Genomic DNA, 15,480 nt, shown 5'->3' with positions numbered 1-15,480 from the left:
AAATGGTAGAATACAGAATTTTATCTGTATAATAATATCTGTAATATTATTATATCCTTACCCATAAAAGCCTTGGGCGTGCGTCCGTGCCGCCCGTGTCTTTTTCGCCCGATCTGGGCATGCGCGGAGCGCATGCCCAGATCGGGCGAAAAAGATACGGCCGCCCAGAGACGGGCGGCCATGTTGGACCAGGCGGTGGCCGCGGCGGAGCGACTGGCTCCGATGGCGGCCGCCGCCGTTACGGCGAGAGGGCCGGGAGGAGCAGAAGCGGCGGGCCAAGGAGAAGCGGCCGCCGCCAACGGCAGGAGGAGAGTGTGGCCGAGGCGGCGACGGAGCCGCGGCCTCGGCCAAAGGTAGTTGTGGCCGCGGTGGGGCGACTGGCCCCGTTGGCGGCGGCTGCGACGCCACCGAGAGTGCGGGTGAGGCGGTGGCGGGGCGACTAGCCCCGATGGCGGCCGCGGCCTCAGCAAGAGGTGGCAGTAGCTCCCCTTAAGGCTAGCGCCCGTTATTACAACGGGCTAAAAATTACTAGTCTGTAATATTATACTGCTTTTCATCAGAAGAGTTCTCAAAGCAATTTACAAAGGAAAGAAATTTACAAAGGAAAGAAATGGACAAGTATTTTTCAGCTGTCTCGTTGCTTTTAGGAAGGCAGTACTCCTCAAACTTTGCCACCAGGGGCGTAACAAGGCTGGAGTGGGCCCAGAGACAAAATTTTAAAATGGGCCCCTCGCGGTTGCACACACACACGTCACAATATATAGTCATGTGACTTGCCTCTGGGGGGCCCCTCAAGGCGTGGGGGACCCCAGGCAGCCACCTCCCCTTGCCTAATGGTAGTTACGCCCCTGTTTGCCACTATAATCTCATAACTATCTCTTCTGCTGACCTCTCAAATGAATTTAAATTCAGAGCATCAAACCCTACCACATTCAGAAAAAATGCTATTTTCTGCAATTCTGGCTTATCTGCTGACTGAGTGGCTACTAGAAATGTGCAGTTCCTGATTAAATCTTTGCCAGTTCTTCACAGTCTCATGAGAGAAAGCAAGTGTGTGCATAATTCATAAGTGAATTTGATATTGCAGCCCTACTGAAGAATTTTGAATGCAGCATTATGCAGTTTTCTCACCTGGGTGATACTCTTAATTGTCTTTAATAGTGCCAATACGCTGATTTTTGATCATATGTTCTGACAGAATATTTTAAAAGTTCAATTTTTTTTAAACTTCATTTTTATTTAATTTTTTAATTTTTTGTTTTACAGTAGCCTTAATTAGGCTTTAACAAAATATACAGGAAGAAAAATAAATAAGAAAACAGATATATGTAAAGGGAGAAGTAAATAAGAGGCACAGCACAAATATTGTTATTTCTCCTCCTGACTTGCCTCAAAATCCTAATCTACCTCTGCCGTAATGAAGGATTTTGATAGTGTTCATATTCCTTTTGAATATTGATAAAAATTCTACTGCAGTTAGATTCATTAGGATTTTACTTCCCAAGTTCCCATCAGTGATGTATAATAATAAACCAACCAGATTTTAATATTAAACCCTGGAGACATTTGGAGTTGCCATTTGAGGATAACCTCAAAGAGCACTTCTGATTCAACAGCTCTGCCCTGCTGTTGTTCCTTCTCTCCCCGGCAACAGTATTAAGAGTAATCCTGCCTTAGAAGATGCAGCTTCCACTGAGCTAGCATGGCTATTAGTAGCCCTCTCCTCCATGCATTTGTTTAATTTGTTTAATTTGAAAGCCATCTAAGCTTGTGGACATGGTCATCACCACCTGGTGTCGGTGAGTTCCATCAGTTACACACTGTGTAAAAAAGTTATATCTTTTGTCCATCCTGAATTCTCTCCTCACCAGTTGCACTGCATGGCCCCAAATTCTAATGTTATGGTGAGTGTGTGGGCAAGGCGGGGGGAGTATCCACCTTCTCCACACCATGCATCATTTTAAAAACCTCTACCCCTCTTTATATTTTCTTCTAAGCTAAAAAGCCCCAAAGCATTAGCCAATTTTCAAAGAGAAGATGTGCCAATCTTCTTCAATATCCCATTAAAGATTTGCACACTTTTGTGGTTTACTTGCATGTTACCTTTTCTATGAATATCTTAGAAAGGTGAACATTTTTTAAAATTAACATTTCAAGCAAACTCCTTCTGCCTCTGGGCAGGGCAAGCTGTGGTCAGTACCAGTGGTGCGGCCTCTCTCATCTTAGCATCCTGATGGATTCACTGCTGCATGGATTTTCTCATGTCTACGAAGATCACTTCGATTCAGAAACCTTTGCTCACATGAGGAGCACTTATACGGTCTCTCTCCTGTATGAATCCTCCTGTGTATAAGGAGGTATCCTTTCTGAATGAAGCTTTTCCCACAATCTGCACATGTGTTTGGTTTCTCTCCCGTGTGAATTCTCTCATGTGTCAGGAGGGAGGAGCGCCGTGTGAAACATTTCCCACACTGAGCGCATCGGTATGGGGTCTCTCCCGTATGGGTCCTCCTGTGAATGACGAGCTGCAGCCTCCGACTGAAGCTCTGCCCGCAGTCAGAGCAAGTGTAGGGCTTTTCACCTGTGTGTATCCTTTCGTGATTGATAAGGTTGCACCGAATGCTGAAACGCCTTCCGCACTGGGCACACTCGTATGGTTTCTCTCCCGTGTGCATTCTCTTGTGCCTGACGAGGGTCGACTTCCGGTTGAAGCTTTTGCCACAGTCTAGGCACGCATATGGTTTCTCCCCAGTGTGAGTTCGCTCATGCACCACCAGGTTTGCTTTGCAATTAGAGGTCTTCCCACAGTACAAACATTTGTATGGCTTCTCAGCCATTTGCATGGCCTGACTGCTGCTAAGCAGCTCAAAGCCTATGTCATTGGTCTGCTCCTCCTTGATCTTAAACGTAATTATTCCCTTCTGAAAAGTGCTGTCGTGCAAGTCTGTTTCGTCTTCCTCATAAAGGAAGGCCTGTTTGGTTGCCTTCCCTGGATGGTTCCCCCAGTGGCCTCCTGGTGCCTGGGGACTCCCTGGCATCAGTCCCATATCATACTCCTGGAAAAATTCCCCTTTGGCTTGTTCCAGTGATAGTTCACAGATGCCCACTTGCTCAGGTCTTTCCCGCTGAAAGGTCTCCTCTTCGTTCTCTTGCACTTGCCCATCGCCTTCTAGAAACAGACAACCAAACAGAACATGAGAGAAGACATGAGAGAAGCTGCCTTTATCAGGCCAAAAGAAGCCATGGCTCTGAGAGGCCTGCTCTACACACCCAGCAGAACAAGGTGGTAGAATGAACTGAACCACTTTAAACTGTGCGGTGCTCCATTTTAAAATGTTCCCTGATGTTGAGAGAGAGAGAGAGAGAGAGTGAGTGTGTGTTCTGCAAGTAGAAAGCCAACAGAGAGAAAGGTTCTTCTTGGCCAGTGCCACTCCCTGCTATGCTACTTTTCTGTTTGTAGAAAGCTGAGGTAGGCGAGCATTCAAAAGCGTTATTTCCCACCAACAGTGGGAAATGATGTGGTTCATTATTACTTTTTAAAGCTTATATCCCACCTCTCCTAACAAGTATCTCATACTGATTTCAAGAAAAAAATGTCAAAGCAATAAATGCATCCCTTCCCAACAAGATAATAGTTATAGCCTTGTGGAGAAAAGCCTCCTTTTGACCTATTGCCAGAATCTTTTTTCAATCACAATCATGGTTTTAAAATTCCATTTTCTGTAAGCCTCCCATTCATGTAAAATGCTGCTCTGGATTTTTCACACTTGACCATTTGGGGGTAATGAATGATTGCCTGCTTGACAGACACTAGGAGTTATGGATGCAGATGGAGGAATGCTTATCATCCCTTTGTTTTCCTATTGCTTAATGATTTTATAATGGTTGAGGCTCTCTTAAGGATCTCAAGAGGACTTGCCACCCGCCACTTAGACAAATTCATGGGAGGACAAGTCTATCACTGGCTACTAGTCTGGAGGTTATAGGCTACCTTCAGCCTCAGAGGCAAGATGCCTCCAAATATCAGTTGCCAGGGAGTAACAACAAGAGAGGTGGCATGCCCTCACCTCTTGTCTGCGAGATTTTCAGAGGCATCTGGTAGGCCACTGTGTGAAACAAGATGCTGAACAAGATAGGCCTTGGGCCTGATCCAACAGGGCTGTTCCTTGTTCTTAATCCTCTTAGCTAGGGAAGGATTTCCCTATGTCTCCAAGGTGGTAGACAGCCATATAAACCAAATTCCTGTTTAATGTTTACTCTCCACGTAAGGGGGAAATGGAATAACCAGGAGTTCATTCCTTTTTTTCTAGTCCGCTGCTTGGGAGAAGGGATGGGGAAGCCTTGCTGGTCCTGACAATAGAACAGCTCCCTTTTTTCGTGGCAAGGGGCCCCCATCATGCTTCTAGGCTTGAGAGTCTGAATTCATCTTTTTTGCAACTAAGGAAATAGCCTCCTAGTCCCCTAACACCAGAAGTAGGTATGTATAATTTATGCTTTTTGCACATTTTATTTGACCTTCGTCTGTAAACTTTTATCGTAATTTAATAAACTAAACGTAAATTTTCTTTTTAACAATAGTATTGGACTGTGCTGGGTTTTATACCATGTTTGCCCTACTTGAGCACCACTCTGGCTACGCACTATGCAAAGGCTCTTGGATTTGGGGGGTTTCCCTTAGGCTTCAGGGAATATCCATATTTGTACTCCTGAACATTCCCATGAGTGTTTTGGAGGTTCAGGGTGGCCCAGATGGCCAACCTGCCTGTAAACAGTTGGAGGTGGCAGCCAAGAAGTCTTTTGCAAGTAATTGTGGGGTGTAGAAGCTTTAACAACCAGGGTCTTGCACCCTAGATTCTCCACAAGACAACAGTCTCAAAAAACAAGCCAGAAGAGAAGAAAAACACGCACACAGCAGCAAAAACAAATCTTGTGCATCATAAAGTCGTACGTTTGGGGCAGTATAAAAATAAATAAATAAATAGCAACAGGAAAGGAATCAATCCAATAAAGTTTCTCTAAATTAACCAAATCAAGCAGAAAGCAAAGCCCACTCTTTAAAAACCCAGCTCTTGGCCAGGCACCCAAAGCTGTAAAGATAGTCTGCTTCTAAACATGGAAGTTCTATTAAAAACACACAAAATATATAAATGTGAGAAACTGTCTTTCACAGAGTCAGGCCCTTGATACATCTAGTTCAGTAGTGACCAAAATCACTGACCGGTAACAGCTCTCCAGGGTTTCAGGCAAGGGTTTCCAATCCTTCCTGGAGATGCCACGGATTGAACATGCAACATTTTGCAGGCAAACCACTGAGCTAGGATTCCTCCCTATCTTTTTGTTTTCAAAAGGTAAAGCCTCTTTTCCCCACATTAAAAGATTTGTGTAGGTACACGTAGTTGTCCTCAAAGCAGCTGAGAGAAGCAATCTGTGCTGGAATCATCCTTGGATTTTCTATCACTCAAGAAATGTGTCATCTGTGACTATTTACCAAAGAAACTGGACTCCCCATCACCCTTCTGCTTGGCTTCCAAGGAAAGTTGCATCTTCACAGTGTCCAATGGATCCTGCTCTGAGCTGGAGGTATTCACCAATGACTCCACAAGCAGTCCCGGCTCCTGGAAAAAAGATGCAGACATACTGTAAGAGCATAATCAACGACTTGGGTCCAGGGTACTTAAGAGAGCACCTGCTCTGTCATGAACCCTGTCACCTATTAAGATCATCTGGAGAGGTCCGGTTGTGGCTGCCGCTGGCTCGTTTAGTGGCGACTCAGGACCACGCCTTCTCTGTGGCTGCCCTGGGGCTTTGGAATACACTCCCTGCTGAAATAAGAGTATCTCCTTCTTGGTTTGCTTTTAGGAGGATCCTGAAAACTTACCTGTTTCCCCAGGCTTTTAACTGAAATCTAAATTTTAATGTGTTTTTATTTATTGAGATTTTATCTGTTTTATGAATTTTTAAATATTGTTTTATATTATGTTTTAATTTGTACACCGCCTGGCGAATTCTATATTAAAATAAAATAAAGGAGTCTGAGGTTTGGAAAGCAGCACATAAAGAGTCCAAGGAGTGCCCTGCTCCTCCAAATCCAGCAGTGAGCAGCAGTGTTCTTTGCCTGGCTTTCCAGGGTTTTTAAATTCTAACCTGATTTTGGGGCTTTTAATTACTGTAACTGTTTAATTGTTGTTTTAAAATGTTTTAAAATTGTTAATTGTTGATATATTGTTTTTAATTTGTTTTAGCTTTTCATTGTCTTAGTGGCTTGTTTTAATTGTAAACCGCCCTGAGCCATTTTGGAAGGGTGGTATAGAAATCAAATAAATAAATAAATAAATAAATAAATAATAAATAAAGATTCCCAGACTACAACTCCCATCATTCCCAAGCTGCAATGGCCTTTGGTTGAGGATGGTTGTTGTAGTCAAGAACATCTGGAAATCCCTGTTACAGGGAACACTGGTGATCAGCCAGATACTTCTAGGAAGCTCCCAAGCAGGTGAGAAGACAAACCCTCTCTGCCATTTCTAATCCAACTCCTCTGCTCCGTTGCAGAAGATAGTATGTTATTTATTTACTTTTCCCACTTATAAACTGTTCTTCATTCTAAGACCCGAAGGAGGTATACAGAAGTCTAAAGACACCCAAATATAAAAAGTATACAGTACATGCAATACCAGTAAAAATAGCATAATTAACCCACCACTTTTCAAACGTTTGTTCTGGTGAATGCCAGTCAATCTTTGGTATGATCCCCATCACTCATTGAGGTCATCTGGAGGTCTGTCTCCAGTTACCACCAGTACTTCTGGTGGCGGCTCGGAACTGGGCCTTTTCTGTAGCTCCTCTTGACCTATGGGATGCGCTCCCGGCAGATATCCACAGTTTAGGCTCGCTGTTGGCCTTTAAGAAAGCCCTAAAAACTGACTTGTTTGGCCTGGCCTTCCAAGGTTTTTAAATTTTTTAAAAAGTATTTTAATTAGTTTTAAATAGTTTTTATTGTTTTTAGCACTGTGTCTTAAATGGTGCATGTTTTTATGTCTTTTTAAATTTGTTGTACACCGCCCAGAGCCTTTGGATGGGGCAGTTTATAAATGTAATAAAATAAATAAATAATCACAGAAAGTAAGATTTGGCCAGCAGGTGGGTGGCACTGTAGAAATCACGCTAGGAGCCTGTTTCCCGTGGTGGGACCTCCCCATCAGATTGTGTAGGGAAAGACAATGAGAATCTGCAGGAGTGTCTGGTTGCTCTGTAAGCTCTTGCCTTATACTTATTCACAAGCCCTTTTCAGAGTACTTTTTACTGCTATCTGGAAAAGCCCCAGATCTGCTTTTTCCAGTCCAGAAAGGGCCAGCACTCTGGCCATCATCTCTAGGGATTCAGGGTTACTTCAACACCAATACTCTCACCTTTCCTTTCCACTTTTCAGGCTCTTGTAGCCTCAGGAGAAAATCTTCAGCCAGGGCCACCGCCTGGGCACAAGACTCTGGGCCACTTTCCCTGACCCAACACTGCATTTCCCAGGGCAGGACAGCCAGGAACTGCTCCAGGATCAACAGCTCCACAATCTGATCCTTGGTATGTCTGTCTGGTTTCAACCACTGGTGGCAAAGTTTCCACAGCTGCTTGCAAACGTCTCGGGGCCCCTCAGCTTCCTGGTAACAAAAGTGCCTGAAGCGCTGGCGCTGTACCTCTAAGTTGACTGCATCCTCACCCACGGTCTCTTCCTTAACTTTCATGGAAGAATCTAGGCCCCTGTTGGGCTTATGGGCTCCCTTGAGGCCTGGCACGGTCTGAGTCACCCAATCTCCTCTAGGCCACTGGCTGGCACCAGCTATTTCCTTGAAAGGGGCCTGAAATTCCTTTGTATCTTCTTCAGACATTGGCTCAGGTAACTTTAGGTGCTTCCATCCCGACTGAGGAGACTCCACAGTCTTTAGGAAATCCTGCCACTGCGTTTCCCAGCACTGCTGCAGCTCCTCCTCTGGTTCCTGCTTAATCTGCGATGGGGACACCTCATTCAGGAACTCATTGATGGTCCCAACTTGGACAACATGAAGGTCTTTTTCTCCTTCCTCCAGTTTCTGTCTGGATTCAGATTTTGTTGCATTCTGCTCCTCCATTTTGATTTCTGGCAGCAGCTTCTGGGCTGAAAAGGAAATTTAGTTGTGATACATCATGCAAAGTGTTCGTGGCTGCAACATTTAGTCTTGACCAATCAAAGATAAATCCTTTTAATCAATTAAAAAGATGTTCTTTATTTTATATCTATATATTTAATTCTCTTAGCCGGCATGCATGTCCTCCTGGATTTGGTGGCAGAACTCTGGCGATACATTGTGAGAGTTTGGACCTTGGGCGAAAAAATGGAGGCAGTGGTGGCAGCAAGCTGCAAAATGGCCAGAGGAGGTGATGGTGGGATGGCCTGGCCTCGACTGGGCGCTGGAAGGCACTGGAGGCGGACAGCCTGGCCTTGCCAGGCCATCCCAAGTAAGGAGGCGGCAGCCTTGGCTGGGCGCTAGAAGTCCCCGGGGGTGGGACGGCCTGTCCTGGCCGTCCGGGGAGAGGAGGTGGTGGCGGCCTTGGCTGGGCGCTGGAAGGCACCGGGGGCAGGACGGCCTGACCCGTCCTGGGTGAGGAGGCGGCAGCGGCACGGCCTGGCCGCCAGGAGCAGGAGGCAGCGACGGGACGGTCAGGCGAGGGGAGAGAAGGAGAGCTGGCGGGAGAGCAAGGGGGCAGGGAAGCGAGTGGGGCAGCTGCCCTGTGGCGAGCATGGGGAAAGGGGGAGGGGAGGGAAGAGGGAAAGAGAGTGGGGCAGTGGGAGGGGAGGGGAGAGGGAAAGAGAGTGGGGCAGTGGGAGGGGAGGGGAGAGGGAAAGGGAGGGGGAAAGAGGGGAGCAGGGGGAGGGGGAATGAGAGAGGGAGGGGCAGGAGGGAGGGGGCAAGAGAGAGTGGGACAGGATGGCGGGGGAACAGCCAGCCCCAATGAGCGCACAGATGCTCTGTGAGGGTCTGCTAGTTTTATATTAACATATGAAGGAATAAACAAAACTGCTGAAGGGAAAAATAAACTTGTCTTAGAAAAGGTATTCTATATTTACCTAACACAGGAGGAAAGGCCTTTTCTAAGACAACACCTGCTGTGACTCCTAGGCCTGGAGTTGGTGTAGTGAGCCTCCACCACCCATCCCCAAGGCATGCAGGGTGCACTGTGCACCAGTTTCTTCTGCCTCACACCCAGTCTCTCCAGCTTCATCTGAGCTGTGCAGAGCATGTTGCACATCAATTCCTCTCACAATCAGATTCACCGCCCACCGCCACCAAACTTCTCTTCCCTGGCTGCGGCTGCTACCCTTCCTCCTGCTCATCCCCACTCCCTAGCTTTTCAAAACAGAGAGTGGAAGATAGAGCAGAAGGAAGTGTAAAGGAGTAGAGTAGTGACCTGCCAACCCCTCTACTCTTTCACACTTCTTTTGTCTCAGTTTCCTGTCCTCTGTCTTTTGAAAAGGAACAGCAGTGAAGATGGTACTACTGGAAGGCTAATGGAGCGGCAGGACCATTGTTTCCTTCAGTCCACTGCCTGAGGCAGCCACCTCACCACACTGGCTTAGTGGGCTCACACCTGGTTAGTGGCCTCAATGCTGTTGTTTTAGTCATTTGCAAAATATATGCAGACTTAATCAATTAAGGCTGCAAATTTATGCACATTTACTGACCGTGGGACTCACTTCCAAATAAACCTGCATAAATCTGGGCTGCATATTTAAATTAATTTGATTAACTACCTAATATTTCTTTAAATCGGGCTACAGCCCTATGTGACATACAAACACTGAACCCACAAACAAGGGATGTGCTCCTTTTCTTCAACACTGTTGTTTTAGTCACTGAAGATCAGCAAGTCCACTAGTCATCTAGCGCTGAAGGTCATTTAGTCCACTGTGCTGCTCAGTGCCTGATAGCCACAGGTAAAGCATTTTAAAGCATCTTGCATTTTTGCTAATTAAGAGGAAAAAATGGACAGGACACAGATTTGCGTTAGTACCCGAGTGATGTTGTGCATGGAGGTGGTGTGATATGGCACACAGCTGTGCTCTCCAAATTTGCACTGTGGTGATTACACATCCTCAGTGTTTTGCACAAAACTCAAGTCTTCCACAAGATGCTTGATCTTGCAGAAGTGAAGTTCTTCTCCTCTGCACCCCTGAATAACATTGTGATGAAGATCAGGATCACAATGAGAATTAGGCTAAAATGGGATGATTAATGGCATGTTTAATAAAAACTACAAACATCTAACACGACTACTACAGCAAAGTACAAACTTCACATCCCCACTGGCCTCGCACAGAAAAATGTTTTCCTAAAGACACAGTACAAATAAAGAAATGGTCCAGCCCCACTAAAGTTTGTCAAAGAGAAAAAGGACAGATCTGCCAAACTGCTGGCATCATTTGTCAAACTTTAAACTCCTATACATAAGCAATTTCTTCTCTTTTCTGCTACAAAACAGCATGGATCATCCTCAGGCTCACCTCTCCTGCACTGCCAAGTTTCAAAAGCCAGCCAGCCACTGAACCATTTTCTAACTATAAGCTGTAACACCCAGAGGCGTAACTAGGGAAAACAGCGCCTAGGGCAAGCACTGAAATTGCGCCCCTGTCCAAACAGGAATGATGGGACTTGTAGTCAACAATATCTGGAAATCCTTGTTAAAAGGAACACTGTACCATCTAGACATGGTTGTTGATCAAAACCTGAAAACATGAGCCATCTCTGTAAAAGACTTAGAACAACAGTCAGGAGTTATGCGAGGATTCCAAGTGTCATTTTCTCTGTCTCATCTCATTCTTTTTTTTAAAAATGACTTTGTCCTAGAGGATCACCTGCCCAAATAGCCACTAGCAAAATAGGGGAAGAAGGTGGTGGTGGTGGGGTCTATAAACCAGTGAATGATTCCTGCCAGGCTTTGTCTTATGATGACTGTTGGCTCATGATGGGGTATATGTGCATTCACCACACCAGTGCTTACTTTGACATCAAGAGGTAGGAGGATACATTAGTTTGCCACACTAGACAGAGGCATTTGCAACAGGAGCAGACAGCCAAGTTCTGCCAGGGCCAAAACCAGCCCCTGCCAGACTAAGAAATCATTGTAATTTGCCCCTTCCTGTCACAAGCCATGTGCTGTTCTTTTATTATTGACTCTAACTCTCAAATATCCCAGTCATGGATGGAAAATTCAGGGTCAATTTACAAGAGACACATTTTCTACATGGAAGTTTCTTCTGTGCAGGTGTTGTGCAGAAACCCATGTGTAGTGACCACCAGGGGCATAGCAAGGTTGGAATGGGCCAAGATGAGATTTTAAAATGGGCCCCCAGCCCCTCAAAGTCCAGGGCCTCCACACATCCCAGGCCCCCAAGGATTTAAGTCTGATATTTCAACATAAGTATGCTGCCTGGAAATACATTTCACTGAATACACACATGCACACTTCACAGTATATAGTGATATACATTGAGTACTATATATTTGTGCTACTTTTAATGCCTAGAACACACTAGCAACGCTAATCATTAAAATGGCCCCCTCGCTACAGATTAGCAAAGGAGACTTTCAACCATGCAGGGTGAGCGTATGTTTGTTTTCTCAGAATTCTGAACAAATTCAGTAAAGTTTGATTCCAGGAGATTTTTCACAGGTGGCTTTTAAAGCCCTTTAACACACATCTCCTCTGGAATGGAGGTGCTGCATTCACATGTTGGCCAGATTTACACTGAAGTCCCTGCAAGTTATTGGAGAGCAGTTCACACATAAGAAAAATAAAATAAAATAAAAGCACAACACATGCTTCACAGTTCTCACTCAGACCTTCTGGGTTGAAAAACAACTTGAACATAAGTGCATTTATAAATGAATGAATGAATGAATGAATAAATATTTGTTCCAGAAGTTTTTTTAATTTTCTGACATGAAACAAGCCACTTATAGGCCTTAGATAGTTTTTGTTTTTAAAGCCAGCACATTTTTCAGTCTGTTTTAAATTAAATATTCAGAGACTTCTCAGTCTCGCCCCGCCACCCATATCAAAGCCCTATGGCAAGCAGATCCCTATATAGGGGGGTAACCACAAAAAGGAATTCACAGCCTACCTTGCAAAAGCTGTGCTGGATGGTCTAGTCTGCTGCAGGGAGCTCGGGCAGCCTCCTTCCTGCCTCCCTTCAGGCCTGCCGAGTTCAGACTTCAGGGAGGTCTACTCGGAGGCCTCTCTGGAGGCCCCGCCCACCCGCCAATCAGCTGAGAGGCGGGGAGAGAAGAGCTCTGCAGTTTGCAGGCTGCTCCGATCTAGGCCTCGCAGATCCTAGGCTGGAGCTGGAGGCAAGTGGCTGAGGGGCCCTGGGGCTGGGCAGGTGGGCAATGGGGTGGGGGTGGCAGGAACTGGTGTGGCGCCCCCACCTCAATGGCGCCCGGGGCATGTGCCCTGCCTGCCCCCCCCCAGTTCCGCTTATGGTAACACCTACTGCTCCCTTGGTTTCTGGTTATGATAGGAGACTGTTATTTGTCTGACTAGTCCTTAACACAGGAATGCAGGTCCCCATCTATCATGCTACCAATCACCCCCAGTAAGAGTACAGAAGTTCTCTTCATCGACTGTAGCACAATCCACGTCCTAGTTAATACTTGCTCATTCAAACCTCTTCTGGAAGTCCTTCACAGAATGCCTCACCCTTGCCTTCAACAGCTTTTGCAAGTACAAATTTATTTGCAGCAACGCAAGTCGGATTGAGAACTTCATTTATGTTTGTTTTGCAAAGCTGAATGACACAGACATAATTGTCTTGACTGTGTGTGATACAAACAGCTTGAAGCATCCTTTTGCTTCCAGAAATATCTTGATTTAGTATTTCTCTTTGGAACGGTTCTCTTTGTTTTTGGAGTTTTCACATTTCTTATGGTCTTGTTCTTTGTAGGACAATTTTATCTGTGTGCTGTTCATTTTCCTTCCACTACTCTTGGAAACCTTAGGGGAAGGGGCCATAGCTCAGTGGTAGAGTATCTGCTTAGCCTGGAAAAACCCTGCTTGAATCACTGGAGAACTGCTGCCAGTCAGGGTAGACAACACTGATCTAGATGGATCAATGGTCTGACTTGGCAGACGTCAGCTTTCTATGTTCCTTTTCCTTGCATTTTCCCGAATATGAGTAGGAGATGTGCACTGTGTAGCATGTGCTTCTACAACCTTACCTTTTTTCTTCTGATACTGTAGGCGTCTTGCCTTACGTTGCTGTTGTGCACGTGTAGGCATAATTACAAACCCATTCTTTCTTCTCTACAAAGCAGAAATAAAAACATAAGAAACCACATCAAAGAGTTCAGTGCTGGCACCACATAAATAAATATGTATAGATTGCTGAAAACTGATTTGTTTTGAAGGAACAGTAAGGATATCACATTGGTACTAACTTTATAGCCAAGATATTATTTATTTTATTTTATTTATATGCCACCCCCCCAAAAAATGTCTCAGGGCAGTCTACATCAAAACAAAAACAAAACAATTAAAATCATTTAAAACCAACATTAAAAATCTAAAACCATAAATCTAGTTAAAAGCCTGTGTGAATAAATGTGTCTTCAGTGCCTTTTTAAAAATTGCCAGTGATGGGGAGACTCTTATTTCAACAAGGAGCACATTCCAAAGTCCAGGAGCAGCAACGGAGAAGGCCCGTCCCTGAGTAAGTCGCCAAACAAGTTGGTGGAACAGCAGACGAACCTCTCCAGATAATCTTAACAGGCGGTGGGGCTCATGGTGAAGAAAACATTTTCTTAAATACCCAGGGCCTAAGCAGTTTAGGGCTTTATAGGTTATAACCAGCACCTTGTATTTTGCCCGGAATCTTATCAGCAGCCTGTGTAGTTCTTTCAACACAGGAGTAATATGGTCTCTCCTAGATGACCCACAGACCAACCTGTCCAAAAATAATATTAGTCACCCTAAATCAAATGGAATTTTCCAGACCTAAAAAAATGAATTTCTTTGACCACTTTGGAAACTGAATGTTCAATACCAAATTTTTTAGTGCCACTTAGAAGTTGGTTACAGATTTTCAACAGCAAAAGAAGCACTGCATTTTGAGTCCATGCATAAGCCATTCCATAACAAGTGGAAGGAAAGTCAATTCAGTTCTTTTTAAAAGCATGCTATATCGTTCCATGCAAGCTCATAAAGCAGGTGAAATAGATTACTATAGTAAAAAAAAAAAAAATCAATGAATTTAAAAACCAAAATACAAACAAGTTTACATATGGGGCCAGTTCAGACGAACGGCAAATGACACAGATTCCCTACACTGAGCAAGGGTTGAACTAGAAGACCCTGAAGGCCCCTTCAAACTCTGAAATTCTATGTTTGTATAAATTTCCTTCCCTAAGAAGATGCTATTTTAATGCTCCACCCCCACCCCCTGCAAGTGAAAAACTATAGGGATAAATGTCACTTTTGAGCATTTAAAGCACTTCACACACACAATTTTGTAAATGTTAAAACAACTTTGTAGGGTAGGCAAGTATTACCAACATATAAGTGATGTGGCACGCCACATTTGCAACTGTTGCATGTTTAAAATAAATACATAAATTGCTCTGCCCAGACTGTTACTAAATTTACAACTGTTCAATAAGTAAAAGTATTCTCATGAAATTTACATGACTGAACTCACCACCAAGTCAGTTGGCAATATTTGAAATACAGTATTAAAAATTTATACGCATGCACACATGCGCGCACACACACTTTCCATAAGTTTCTGTTTCTCCCTCAATCTCACTTGAATTCTATAGAATACAATATGGTATGAGATTTAACACCGTTCTGTATCTATCTATCTATATAATTCTCTAAGGCATGCCCAAGGCTAATTCTGTGCATGGATCTCTCGAGAGTTTGAGAGCAGAAGCACCGTGGTGATTGGGCAGTGGAGATTCCGTATGCAGATATGGAGGAGGAGCCTCTAATGGTTAAGGTCAGTTGGAATGCAACTGTTACTGGTCAGAAGATGTACTTGATTGTAGAGGAGAGGAGAATCTCTCTATATAAAAGGATAGTGGGCAGGGGTCTGCGAAGAGAGAGGTTGTGAGGGAGGGAGCAAGGAGCCCTTTCAGGAGAAGGGAACTGCTGTTGTGTGAATTCGATGAGGAAACAAAATGAACAAGGTCTGTTAACTCAGGAAGGGGGAGGGGGACAGCAAGTGGAAGAGAGAGAAGGGAGGAGAAGAGAGAAAGAAGGAAGGGCGAGGAATGGGCCCAAGCCTGTCAGTGGCCTGAGGGGAGCGAGCAGCCATGGTGGTGGTGGCAGCAAGGAAGGGCCCGTCAACTGCTGCTGTTCCTGTGGGGAGGAGCAGGAGCGGGGTGAGGGTGGGGAGGTCTCTAGGGATAGGGGGTTTCAGCTTGGCCAATAGGCACCAGTAACACTGCAGCC

The 15,480-nt window shown here is 44.9% G+C and overlaps 2 protein-coding genes across 13 annotated transcripts in view; one reads left to right on the top strand and one right to left on the bottom strand.

The window, feature by feature from the left end:
- The window catches only part of LOC128343042 (zinc finger protein 287-like), a 64,050-nt gene that overhangs the window by 403 nt on the left and 48,167 nt on the right, over positions 1-15,480 (top strand). Inside the window, exons 2-3 of one of the 3 annotated variants that reach the window (XM_053291409.1) lie at positions 4,311-4,473; positions 14,906-15,025. The gene's annotated coding sequence lies outside the window, so the exon portion shown is untranslated. Of the gene's footprint in view, positions 1-4,310; positions 4,478-14,905; positions 15,026-15,480 lie in introns of all 3 variants that reach the window. The other 2 variants (XM_053291408.1, XM_053291410.1) reach the window with 2 other exon arrangements.
- The window catches only part of LOC128343044 (zinc finger protein 397-like), a 42,769-nt gene continuing 28,505 nt past the window's right edge, over positions 1,217-15,480 (bottom strand). For all 10 annotated transcript variants that reach the window (XM_053291421.1, XM_053291418.1, XM_053291416.1 and 7 more), the window contains 4 exons: positions 13,248-13,332; positions 7,410-8,149; positions 5,489-5,615; positions 1,217-3,169 (listed from right to left, as the gene is read on the bottom strand). In XM_053291421.1, the coding sequence (XP_053147396.1) occupies positions 2,223-3,169; positions 5,489-5,615; positions 7,410-8,149; positions 13,248-13,332 (1,899 nt within the window). In that variant the 3' untranslated portion in view covers positions 1,217-2,222. The remainder of the gene's footprint in view (positions 3,170-5,488; positions 5,616-7,409; positions 8,150-13,247; positions 13,333-15,480) is intronic.

This window comes from Hemicordylus capensis, chromosome 2 (assembly GCF_027244095.1).
Source record: "Hemicordylus capensis ecotype Gifberg chromosome 2, rHemCap1.1.pri, whole genome shotgun sequence".
Classification (NCBI taxonomy): Eukaryota; Metazoa; Chordata; class Lepidosauria; order Squamata; family Cordylidae; genus Hemicordylus; species Hemicordylus capensis.
The sequence above is the reverse complement of the archived record's forward strand: the minus strand, read 5'-3'. Positions and strand labels throughout refer to the sequence as shown.